This window comes from Pelophylax lessonae, assembly GCF_965119305.1.
Source record: "Pelophylax lessonae genome assembly, chromosome: 7".
NCBI classification, from domain to species: domain Eukaryota; kingdom Metazoa; phylum Chordata; class Amphibia; order Anura; family Ranidae; genus Pelophylax; species Pelophylax lessonae.
In genome coordinates, this window is record NC_138774.1 from 51,140,351 (window position 1) to 51,152,994 (window position 12,644).

Genomic DNA, 12,644 nt, shown 5'->3' on the forward strand with positions numbered 1-12,644 from the left:
CAAATGCACTTGCCATATTTGGATATAGGGATTTGCCTTTGGTAAATGAACCCCAGTGTATTCAAGGAAGCAACATCTGCTGGGCTATCTCTCTTTGGAAGCCCACAGTGCTTTGGCAATCCTTTGTCATATATGCAATGTTTATTTGCAAAGGAACTATTGTAAAAAATAAATCCCAAGTAAACCAGCGCTGATATTATCTTATGATGATGTGCAAATGTGCATAAGTGCAATAGTATCAAATTAAATAAAATTAAATAAATGATATTACATCCAACTGTATATGTATCAACACATGTATATTCACATTTATTTATTTTTCCATAAGCGCGAGGATATTTCTCTTTTTCACATTGTAAAAAAGGGTTAAAAGATTTAAAACAACATTTTGAAAACTAGAATAGACCTGACACATAACTCAAAATTATACAAAAAAAGCTGTATAAATTCAAAAAAAAAAATGGGGCAGACTTGTTGGATCACTTGGTCTATTTTCTGCTGTCACTTTTCTATGTTTCTAGGTTCACTTTATTTGTATTTCTCATATTCAGATCCTCTTATTTGTTCTCTTATTCCTGCAGGTCCACACTGTGAAGAAGATGTTGATGAATGTTCTGATGACCCCTGCAAGAATGGGGCCAGTTGTGTTAACACCCCTGGAGCATACAGCTGTGTCTGTGCCTTGGGGTACACTGGACATCACTGTGAATCTGCATTAGATCATTGCATGCCAGGTGATTTGCCCAGAAGTCCTTGTGAGGCACTGGTCTCTAGCGACCAATCAAATGCTGTCTTCCACTTTATCAGCTTTGCTGAAATATGACAGTTGATCTGATTGGTTGCCATGGGCCATACAGAGAGACATTTTTTTTTTTTGTCTGTTTTACCATAGAGCCGGATATTTCTTAACACTTTACTTTTCATTTTCTCATTTACTTCTTAGATAGTTGCCAGAATGGAGGTACGTGCCTCAGTCTGCCTGACATGTTTACCTGCATTTGTCCCTCTGGATACACAGGGATGCTGTGTGAGGAGAATGTAGACAGCTGTGCAAGTTCACCTTGTCAGAATGGTGGATCATGCAAGAACGTTGGCGACTCCTATACCTGTGACTGTGCCAGGGGCTACGAAGGAACCGAGTGTGAAGTGAACATCCAAGACTGTACCAACAGGTAAGAGGACTCAGGCAGCCAGAAACAATGGGGAGAAAAGAGAGAACACTTGCCCTTCAATTACATAAGATTTTTTTTTCTCCTTTTGGATGTTCTCTGGTGGCCTAAAAATGTAAGTCTTGTATTTATAAATCAAAAATGTGTTTTTTTGCCTTGTGCTTGAAGCAGATCGAAACGCAACCACTTAATTCTCATGTAGGGACCCTGACCATAAGCAGTAGTGTCCCTATTCCTAAATTAAATGCTACTGGGCTGTAGTCCGCCTAAGACAGAATTGATAGTTCTTCTTTCTACAGGTTTTCCCTTATGTTCTGGTTATTGCTTACTTCTGCCTGCTGCTGGGAACTATCTCTAGAAATAGCATGGAAGACCCAGAAGCCCGAGTTAAGAATATGTACAGTTGGTATAGAAATGACCCCCCCCCCCCCCCCCTTTAAAGCAATCACATTTTGTTGTTTTGCAGCCTGAAATGGAGAAAGACAGTTTTATCCAGCTGTATTTAGTAGTGCAACGTATACATCCAAGTAAAAGATACACTATATTGCCAAAAGTATTGGGACGCCTGCCTTTACACGCACATTAACTTTTATGGCATCCCAGTCTTAGTCCGTAGGGTTCAATATTGAGTTGACTTACCCTTTGCAGCTATAACAGCTTCAACTCTTCTGGGAAGGCTGTCCACAAGGTTTAGGAGTGTGTCTATTGGAAGGTTTGATCATTCTTCAAGAAGTGCATTTGTGAGGTCAAGCACTAATGTTGGACAAGAAGGCCTGGCCCACAGTCTACACTCTAATTCATCCCCAAGGTGTTCTGTCGGGTTGAGGTCAGGACTCTGTGCAGGCCAGTCAAGTTCCTCCACCCCAAACTTGCTCATCCATGTCTTTATGTACCTTGCTTTGTGCACTGATGTGCAGTCATGTTGGTACAGGAAGGGCCATCCCCAAACTGTTCCCACAAAGTTGGGAGCAGGAAATTGTCCAAAATGTCTTGGTATGCTGACGCCTTAAGAGTTCCCTTCACTGGAACTAAGGGACCAAGCGTAACCCCTGAAAACAACCCCACACCATAATCCCCCCTCCACCAAATGATTTGGACCAGTGCACAAAGCAAGGCACTCCTTTCTCTCCCCGGCAGGTGGGGCCAAGCACTGCCGCTGACATCACCAGGGGCGGAGAGGAGCAGAGAGCAAAGGCATCTTTTATATACAGCACAGGGACACGAATCATCTGAGTTTCCATTATTTCCCCCCCCCCTCCTCCCCACCAAAACACACCAGTCAGCGTTCTCAGCCATTGGCTAATAGCACTGATTGGATGCCGTTCGGCTGACCTTTTTCCGCTATACCCCGTTGACAAAAGACAGCCTTCTGTCTGACCGGCTGCCATATACACGGGCCCAATATTTGCCCCGTGTGTACGGCCCTTAAGCCTTTCGTTTGTAACTTTTTTGCAGTAGAGATTTACAAGTGTCCCATATGTCTTAGGTTTCACAAGGTAGATTTGTTTATTTAAAGATTATATTTACATTTTAACACCGACACCATTAGTGCCTCATACACACGATCAGATAATTGGACGACTTATCGTTTGCATTTTGTTGCATGATATGAATATCGAATTCAAGAATGCATACTTAGCGAATCATTTTTCTTGTACGATTCTGGAAAAGCTTCCTGGTTGCATAGCTACGTATCAGATGGTGCAAAACAAAAACAATGGCAGCCAGGCTTTTTCCGGGTTATTTTAGTGTTTCTGATCATGCGTGGTCTTTGTCTATCGATTTTTAGCAGACGTATACTGTACTGATTAAACTATTGAGGTTCACTAGGCTATCGTACGATAAAAGTTTTTGTGTTTGTCCCTTCGGACTTTGTTGGACGAACTGTCATGATCATCTGTCGAAAGCTGTGTACTAACGATCAGATTATCGTGCGATTAAGTTGAAAAAGCGATTTTTTTCGTACAATTATCTGAACGTGTGTATGAGGCATTAGGCAACCAACTACACAGGGCACAGGACAATAACAAGAAAAAATATAAATAATACATAATATTTAAACCAGAATTTAAAAAGGTACATTTTCACACCGATACTGTGTGTCTGGGCGAAGCAAAATTGAGAGTTTTCCTTTACTCAAAATTAGGAATTTCCCATGAAAAATGTCACTGTTTAGGTAAAATGCATTGAACTCAAAAGAGGAATCCTAATGATGGAAGTTTTGGATGGTATTCAGGATTTCAACTAACTTTAAATGGTTTCTGAGAATTACAGATACAGTAAACCCCCGTTATATCGTGGTTTTTTGTCAGTTTTTGCAGTCCCGGTATATTGCATTTTTTTTCTGTAGACCTATTAATATTATTTTACTCATTAAATCATTGTTAATTAAATATTTTTGTGTTTTCCATTGCTCTTGCTCTGTATCTTTTATGTGTTTAAATGTGTTTCTATTGTTTTAAAAGTGTGTTTAAAGACCTTAAAATGCTTTTAAAAGTACAGTGAAAGTTATAAAAACATGCCTACAGTGTATTTTAATAGGGTCTTTCTATTTCGCGGATTTTCACTTTTCGCGGGTGGATCCGGAACGTAACCCCCGCGATGGAGGGGGGTTTACTGTACTTCTTTTAACTATCCTGAACTTGGTCTTATATCAAAAATGACCATTCATTAGCCTCATCAAATCAGATAGTTAAACAGAAAAGTAGAAAATAAAGAAATAGTACATAGTATTCAAATAGACAATAAAATAAAAAGAATGAATGTAATTTATTACCATCCGTGAATGCAATAAAATTCTGAATAAGCGGCTTAATGAGCAAAATTCAGTTTCTGTTTCAGTGATATTTTGTTGAAGGCAAAATCTGTAATTTTGTGACAAAATCACTCCGTTCATCCCTAGCATTTGTATGATTGGGATGAGAACTTTGTAAGTTTCTTTGGGACAGAAGCTAATTTGAATGGCTCTGTGACTTTAAACTTTACGTTGAATGTTGTCATTCATTAACTCTGTTTCTTTTATAGTTCCTGTCTAAATGGTGGCACCTGTGTGGATGGCATTGCCTCCTACTCCTGCTTGTGCCCAGAAAGATTCACAGGAAGACAATGCCAAGACCAGATCACTTACTGTACTACAGAATCATGCAAGAATGGGGGTACCTGTCATGACGTTCCTGGTGGGTACATCTGCTCCTGTCCTGAATTGTACACAGGGGGCGCCTGTGAGGTGAGGGCAAATTATATTATAATATAATATCTTGGGATATTCTGTTTAGGTAGCATGGAGGTTGGGTCTACACTCACTTTAGCCTTGAAGTGCTTTTTGTTAAGCTTTTATGTTCTCTCTGGGTATGTGTGAGTTTACACCTAAAATAGTACTGCTAGGTTAGTGGACATGTGAGTCAACTGAAATCAGTGACAGTAATTTTAAGCCTGTGCTTTGTAATGTTGAGTTTGCAACACAATCCTGTGACATACTGTATATAGAAATAGCAAAAGTGTTGCAAAATTCCACCTAAGATATATTACCCTTGGCTAACTTCAGTTTTGACTGTAACAACGAATTCGAATTTTGTTTTGGTTTTTTTTTTTGTTTTTTTCTTCTCCCTTTTCTCTTCATTCCTTTTCATGTCCTCCACCTAGTTACTGCTAATTTTGCAGGGCTAGCCTAAAATACAGATCTAGAAACCTATTGAGCTATTTTATTTTCAACTTACTCAAAGTCAATCAAATATTTCCTTGCATGTAATTTATCATTGATTTTATGTATGTAATATACTTATTAAACAAAACTTGTATTTTCCTAATGTCAATTTAACCTGTTTTGTTCTGATATATCTTTGAAAAAGAAAGAATTAAAAAAAAAAAAAAAATACTAAAGCAAAAGTCTATGCCATGGCAAGACCACTAAGCTTCATGGCTCTACCTCTCTATTTAACGTCCCAACAGGACATCATAGACTTTTGTGCTCGCAGACCGTGTCAAAATAAAGGAATATGTTCTCAGACGGGAACGCAATATCGGTGTCAATGTGCCTTCGGATGGGTTGGAAATCATTGTGAAACTCCTCTTCTGACCTGCAAGGTCACAGCCTCCAGAGGTACCATCATGTATATGTCTTCTATGCACGCAATAAAATTGTTTGTCCTTCTTATACCGACTAGACTGATTCCAAGTTTTTCATTTTTTTGTGTAAGTTAGAATTTAAAAAAAAAAAAAAATATGGTTGCCTAGTGTTCCAGTTTTTTTCCATTAAAAAAGACTATTCTGCCACTATTGTCCTGTGAATTTAAATCCACAAATAATGTGAAAGCAAACACATAAATATCAAATAAGTAAATACAAATTAAGTCAGAATATTTTAAGGTGTCCACCCCTTAAGAACCTCCATTGGGGTGAAACGCGTCAAGTAGAACCTGTGTTGACGCCATCGCACACACGCTGGAATGGAGCTTAAGGCTCTATACAGTTTTTGAAGCGCTTTTTCATGCAAAAGAATTGTGAGTAGATATGCAGTCATTTTTTTTTTTAATAATGCAAGCAGTTTTGCACTATGGGGGGGTTGTTATCTATTTTTCTTGCCGGGTTAACCATTGTGGAGGAAGAGAAGTGATTCAACTGATACTCCCCGTTGGTGTGCCCTGTAGTTCTCTTGTTTCTGGATGCATTGGCTACAGCTGATCCAATGTATTTAAGACCTATAATTTGGGGTCTTTCTGATTGGTAAGAGGCTGTGTGTGGTGGTGGTGGTGGTGGAACTCCCCAGGGACATCTTGAGTTGATTAGTTACTAGAATGGACTTTTTGGGACTTTCATTTATAAAAATAATTTCACAGAAGGTGTTGACACAATTTTTTTTTCAAATTATCCTTAATTGTTATTATTCATTTGATATTCATCTGTTTTCTTTTACTTTATCTGTAGATCTGTAGATTTAAAGTCACAGCACAACAATATTGGCATTTTGGTGTAATTGAGTGCTGCTTGTGAAAATGTATTATTTTGCGTTTTATTGAATTTTCCACTAAGCACAGTTTTTTACGTTTTAATAAAAAAAAAAAACTTTATGGAGCTGGAAAGAAAACAGCCTTCACTAAACTGTTACCACAAAGCTGGAAGCGCACGGTTGTCTAAAACACAAGGCCCATGGGCCAAATCTGGCCCGCCAGGAAATTTTTATGCCGAGGGCTTTTTTGAGACATAACATTGCAGAACTCAGTTTAGCCACCCTCTGGCTCTCGCCCTCCGCTCACCACTGTCACTTTTAAGCACAGAAGCCTTCAGTTTACAAGGACAGCTCTCCTCTCTGTGGCTTACATCTCTCACAGATCCCTGACTGCCATACACACACTTAAGGTAGGGAACAATAGGGACAAATGCCAGCCAATGATCTCCCTGCAAGTGCGAGAGTGGCAGAGCTGCCTATACTGCTGGGAAGTACTAGAGCTGGGCCAGGTAGGTAAGATGCAAGAAGGCTTTTGGGGTTTGGCGGTTGGGAAGAAATGAGGGCTGTGGAGCGAAATGTGTGCAGAGGTGGGGGATCATGGAGAGTGGTGCAGAGCTCAGAGCTGAGGAAGAGGGGGGAAAGTTAGATGTGGACAACCTTTGAAAGAGAACTGAACCCTGCACTCTGTGCATAGCACACCCCTATACCTTGTGCTCTGTATGTAGTGCACTACTTAACCCTGCACTCTTTACACAGCGCACCCTGAACTATGCACTCTGTATGTAGCGCACTCCTGAACTCTGCGCGCTGTACGCCACGTACTTTAAACTCTCTGCACTGTGTACGCCACCTACTCCTGAACTCTGTACATAGTGTACTCCTGAACCCTACAGCCTGTACATAGCACACTCTTGAACCCTGCACTAAGTACGGGCCTTTGAGGGCAACCATAATGCTGATGGAGCCCGTGATGAAATTGAGTTTGACACCCCTGGTCTAAAATGCCTTTGTATGCTATAGTAATCGAAGTATCCTTCAATGGAAACATCTGAACTCAATCGTTTGGAGGGGTGCCTCCATACTTCTTGGCCACATGGTGAATTATGAGTAAAAATCCCTTTCACAGAATACATTAATCTCCCTAAAGAGTGGGTGTAAATGAGAAAGAAGCATTTGCATAAAAATGACAAGTAGCACTGTTACATTACTTCCAAATGCTAGTTTAGTAGATTAAAACTTCAACCTGATTGGCTTCTGTGGGTAACAGCATAATTGTCTTTCATAAGAGTTTTTTTCACCTTTCTCTTGTATGAGCATTATATTGTAACATATTCGCCACAAGAAAGGCATAACATTTTGTGTTTACAATATATCAAGTTAGTTCACTTTTGCTTGTCTTGGGTATTACCATTTTTATGTTTCTTTTTCTTCTGTCCCTTTGTAGGAGTGGACCCTGACACGCTCTGTAACGGACATGGAAATTGTGTGGATTTAGGGACATCCTATGTTTGTCGTTGCTTCCCGGGTTACTCTGGAACTCATTGTCAGGAGAAATTTGACCCATGCCACCTAAACCCTTGTAAGAATGGTGGCCGCTGCCGGGACATTTCTGGGTCACCCTCCTGTCAGGTGGGAGACTATAATCTTGATTTTATGAGCAAATGATTAATACAGCATTGAATTCTGATCTATATAATTTACTCTACTCACAATAACAAAAACTTTTTTTTTACAGTGCCTACATGGATACTACGGGGCAACCTGTGAAGAGAAAGATCCATGTTTGTCACAGCCTTGTTACCACAATGGGGTGTGTGTGCCCAAAGGGAGCAACTATCATTGTGTATGTCCATCGGGAACTCAGGGTAAGGACAGTCACAAGAATCACATTGCCCGATTAAAGGGTCAGTACACTAAGTAGCAAAGTTTTATCATTAATTGAGTTTGGGGAACTTCATCTTTTGGAGACTCCAATGGCCAGTGATGTAAGAATAGGACTAACAGAGTTTGGATTGGAGATCCCTGCTTTTGTGGGCCCATAAATCCTGCTATGAATAAGGGTTTCTTTTGGTGGGGGGTTATTTAGGGTAGTCTGGTTTATTTCATTTAGTGTTCTTTGTCTACAAATATATGCAAGGATAGTGCAGAATGTAGGAGTTATAAATACTATAGTTTATTTTTGTGTATTTGATTAGTATTTGTGTACTGTCTAGAGGCCATCTTTTGGCACTAGAACAAGTCTAGGATTGTTAAAAGGAGCAACGGAAACACATCTTAAACCCATTGCACCCTTCAAATCCACCAAAACCTTCTAACTTTCGCTTTGCCCAATGATCCAATGGCATAAAATAAACTCTGCTTCGCTCATCCCTATTCTTCTTGTAATGACAGAAATATGTAAACTGCCGTAGCTGACCTCCCCTTATGAAAATTCTGGTTGCCTGGCTTTTATGGTGTTTCAAAAGCTTTAATACTTTTTGAGTTACTTAGCTGGAACATGTATTCTCACCACTGCGTATTTGAATTGTAGTGTTTTTCAAAAAATGTCCAAAATGTTGCTGAATAGAAAACTGTTGAATTGTGTTATATGTCACATTTCAGGGACAAAATATGTAAGATGTATTTCTAGAAATCATTTTTCTTTCTTTTCACTGTGTCAGGAGCCCGTTGTGAAATTAATATAGATGACTGCGCCACAGCCGAACTACGCTGCTTCCATGGAGGCACATGCATGGATGGAGTTGGGGGTTTCTCTTGCCTCTGCCCCCTAGGGTATGTGGGAGAACGCTGTGAAGGGGATGTCAACGAGTGTCTGTTCAACCCCTGTGACCCACGAGGGACACATACCTGCGTGCAGCTCAGCAACAGCTTTCAATGCCAGTGCCATCCACATTACACAGGTTCAGAGCGTGGGCCTCTTTAATATTCACTTCAATCCTTTACTCTCCTCTCCTCTGCCCTTCTATTCCTTTCTCCTCCCCTATCTTCACACTTCCTTTCATCTCCTACACTCTCCTCTCCTTTTCTGCACTCCTCCTCCAATCTCTTCTATATTCTTTTCTCCTCTCCCCTCTGTTGTTTTCCCTCTGCCCTGTCCACTCTTCCCTTACCCCTCCCCTCTGCTCTTCTCTCTTCCCCTCTCCTTTCCTTCTCTTGCCCCCCTCCCCGCTTTGCCTCTCCTTTTTCCTCTCCTCCACTCCCTTCTCCTTTCCTCCACTCTTCTTCTCTCCCCTCCCCTCCCACCTTCTCCCTTCTTCTCTCCACTCCCTTTCCTCCCTTCACTCTCCTCTCCCCCCTCCACCACCTCTTCTCCAGTACCCTTCCTCCTCTCCTTCTCCCCTCTTCCCTCCTCTCCTCCTATCCCCTCTCCTCTAATCTTCTCTTCCATACTCCTCTCCCCCCCTCCACCACCTCTTCTCCCTTCCCCTCCCCTTTCTCTTCTCCCCTTTCTTCCTCCTCTCCTTCTCCCCTCTCCTATTCCCTCCTATTCTCTAATCTTCTCCTCTGTCCTCCTCTTTCCTCGTCTCCCCTCTTCCCTCCCCCTCCCTCTCCCCCTCCTCTCCCCTCCCTCTCCTCCCCTCCCCCTCCCTCTCCTCCCCTCTCCCCCCCTCTCCTCCCTTTCCCCTCCCTCTCCTCCCTTTCCCCTCCCTCTCCTCTCCTCTCTCCTCTTTCCTCGTCTCCCCTCTTCCCTCCCCCTCCCTCTCCTCACCTCTCCACTCCCTCTCCTCCCCTCCCTCTCCTCCCCTTCCCCTCCCTCTCCTCCCCTCTCTCTCCCTCTCCTCCCCTCCCCCTCCCCTCTCTCTCCTCCCCCCCCCTCCCCTCTCTCTCCTCCCCTCTCTCTCCCTCTCCTCCCCTCTACCCTCCCTCTCCTCCCCTCTCTCTCCCTCTCCTCCCCTCTACCCTCCCTCTCCTCCCCTTCCCCCCTCTCTCCCTCTCCTCCCCTACCCCTCCCTCTCCTCCCCTCTCCCCTCCTTTCCTCTCTTCTCTTCTCTCATCTGGTTTTTAATAAAACTCTTTTCTTTTTTTTTTTCTCACCTCTTTTTTAAATATTTTACTTTTAATTTGTCTGCTATTTAACCTCCTATATTTGCCAGTAATTCCTGTTTATATAATAAATGTTCCCTGCCATCTCCTCAGGTCATAGATGTGAGCACATCATTAATTACTGTGATAATAACCCTTGCGCTAATGGCGGAACCTGTGCATTGGCTGTTAACACCACACTGGGATTCACCTGCAGCTGCCCACAGGTAATTATCTCTAATTGGTCATAATAAGTCTGAATAATCACTGTCACTACCTGTTATTATTGAAGTTCATCCTCCAGTAATCATAGGAAATCAGTGAGTTATTTTGTTTTATGGACAATCTGTTTTCTATGATTGGTGCTGATGTGGGATCTCAGACTGGGGTGTACAGGGAGCACCAGCTCACATCTGTTCAACAGACTAAGATTTTTAAGACCAATAGAATACCTTCTCAGCTTTTAAGTTATCCCTAATCAAATAAACCATAAATAAATACCACCGCTACTAAATATCATCCAAACCACAATTAAATTGAAAAGTGCAACACCCTGCAAAATTGTCAATCAAATTTAGTGCAAATTATTACATAGGAAATATATAAACATAATGGGAATAACATAAATTAATACATCATACACCCCTAGTGAAGTTTTTTCCCAAAAAAGCAGTGCCAGAAATAATATTAAGCCAGAAATAATATTAAATAAGTATCCAAAAATGTGCTCCAAAATTGTCCATATATATTTTAATAGTGTCCATATAAATTTAAAATCCAGTGGGTATATTACAGTGGTTGTAAACCCTGACATGTACCCAGTGAAGTGACTGGCCTCAGATGATAAACAGAGAGGAAACAAATTCTCCTACAGACGTTGTACCTGTTTCTCAGCAGTTTTCTCTTCTATACATCCATTCAAAGTCCAGAATTTATAAAGCTTGTCTGAGCTGTCAGAAAACAGGGGGTGGAGAGCTAAAATTACACATAGCTCAGTTAGAAAAGCTCTGACAGCTGATTGGGGGGAAGGGATGCACCCCCCTTCACATAGGAACAGAGCTGAGTCTGTGAATCACAGGCTGTGTGCTGGGGCTCCTTCCCGTGACACCTTTCTTTTCTTGGTGTCAGGAAAATTTGTTAGAAGTGATTAATGCTAATAGCAGAGTGTGACAGAACTGACCCACACTGTGCTTGAGTGCTTCCGTCAGTTTACCGCCTCCTCCAGTCTTGAACATGGATATCAGATATTATAGCCACAAAACAACATATAAGACTAGCCGACAAATAGCTTGTATGAGATCTGGAACACTTTATTGAACAAACTCACACAGAATATATACCACACAGGAGGACACCTCCCACCCCACACTTCTGATCATATTACCCTAACAATACAAACTGTAACCAGAAACCTCATTAACATGCGTTAATTAACTAGTCACTTAACCCAGCTGGGATGACTAGACTGTTCGGCCCCTACAACAGTGAATACAAAGGACACATTATTACAAGTATAAACACATCCCTAAAGGGTCTAGCAGAGACAATATGTTTCAAATTAACAATTAACCATGGCATCCACATCTAAGCAATGCTTTGATTAATCAGGAATTGCAAAGAGCATGGCAATGGTCTACAACAGGCTATATGGCAAAGTGTAGGTATAAAACAAAGAAAAGGGCGCACCAGCCTAGCGCATTATCCTCAGCGAGTTTATTTAAAATATCAAGATAAAAATCGGCTACTCACAAACATTCGTAGAAAACAAGCATATCAGTTCCATAAAGCCGCCTCATTATAGGAGTCCAATATCTCATAGAAGCAGGGGGCTGACGCGTTTCGAGGCCGTGCCTCTTCTTCAGAGCCTCTGAGGAAGAGGCACGGCCTCGAAACGCGTCAGCCCCCTGCTTCTATGAGATATTGGACTCCTATAATGAGGCGGCTTTATGGAACTGATATGCTTGTTTTCTACGAATGTTTGTGAGTAGCCGATTTTTATCTTGATATTTTAAATAAACTCGCTGAGGATAATGCGCTAGGCTGGTGCGCCCTTTTCTTTGTTTTATACCTACAGTGTCTGGTCGACCGCCCTGGTCGTAAGGGGCAGCAAAGCCTAGCCATATTGGATGCCAAGTGTAAGTACGAGTTCCGGGATTGAGGCAGCCTGAGGACCGGGTTCTGAGCGCAGGAGTGAGGTGCTGAATAGCACTTATTTTCTTTTCTGGCATATATGGCAAAGTGTATACAATGTCCCATTTGAAGTAATCCAAGCCACATTCCCATTGTCCATTAAGTAGCTGTCCATTATTTTCTCGGTCACCCTGTGCCCGTAATAGACACAAGGTGACTTACACATAAGAGGGGCATGGGGAGCTAGAACAGGGGTTTCCCAACCTCTCCAAGGGAAGCTGGGTTCCACAGGCCCCCCCACCCAAAGTGACTCCTGTCACAGAGAGGAACGAGGCAGAAGACAGAATTGACAATTAGTGCTCTTAATTGAGACAAAT

At 41.8% G+C, this 12,644-nt stretch overlaps 1 protein-coding gene across 2 annotated transcripts in view; it reads left to right on the plus strand.

The window, feature by feature from the left end:
• The window catches only part of LOC309560272 (uncharacterized protein), a 182,978-nt gene that overhangs the window by 118,293 nt on the left and 52,041 nt on the right, over positions 1 to 12,644 (plus strand). For both annotated transcript variants that reach the window (XM_082263857.1, XM_082263858.1), the window contains 8 exons: positions 582 to 734; positions 944 to 1,172; positions 4,194 to 4,395; positions 5,118 to 5,268; positions 7,559 to 7,743; positions 7,850 to 7,979; positions 8,775 to 9,014; positions 10,252 to 10,364. In XM_082263857.1, the coding sequence (XP_082119983.1) occupies positions 582 to 734; positions 944 to 1,172; positions 4,194 to 4,395; positions 5,118 to 5,268; positions 7,559 to 7,743; positions 7,850 to 7,979; positions 8,775 to 9,014; positions 10,252 to 10,364 (1,403 nt within the window). The remainder of the gene's footprint in view (positions 1 to 581; positions 735 to 943; positions 1,173 to 4,193; positions 4,396 to 5,117; positions 5,269 to 7,558; positions 7,744 to 7,849; positions 7,980 to 8,774; positions 9,015 to 10,251; positions 10,365 to 12,644) is intronic.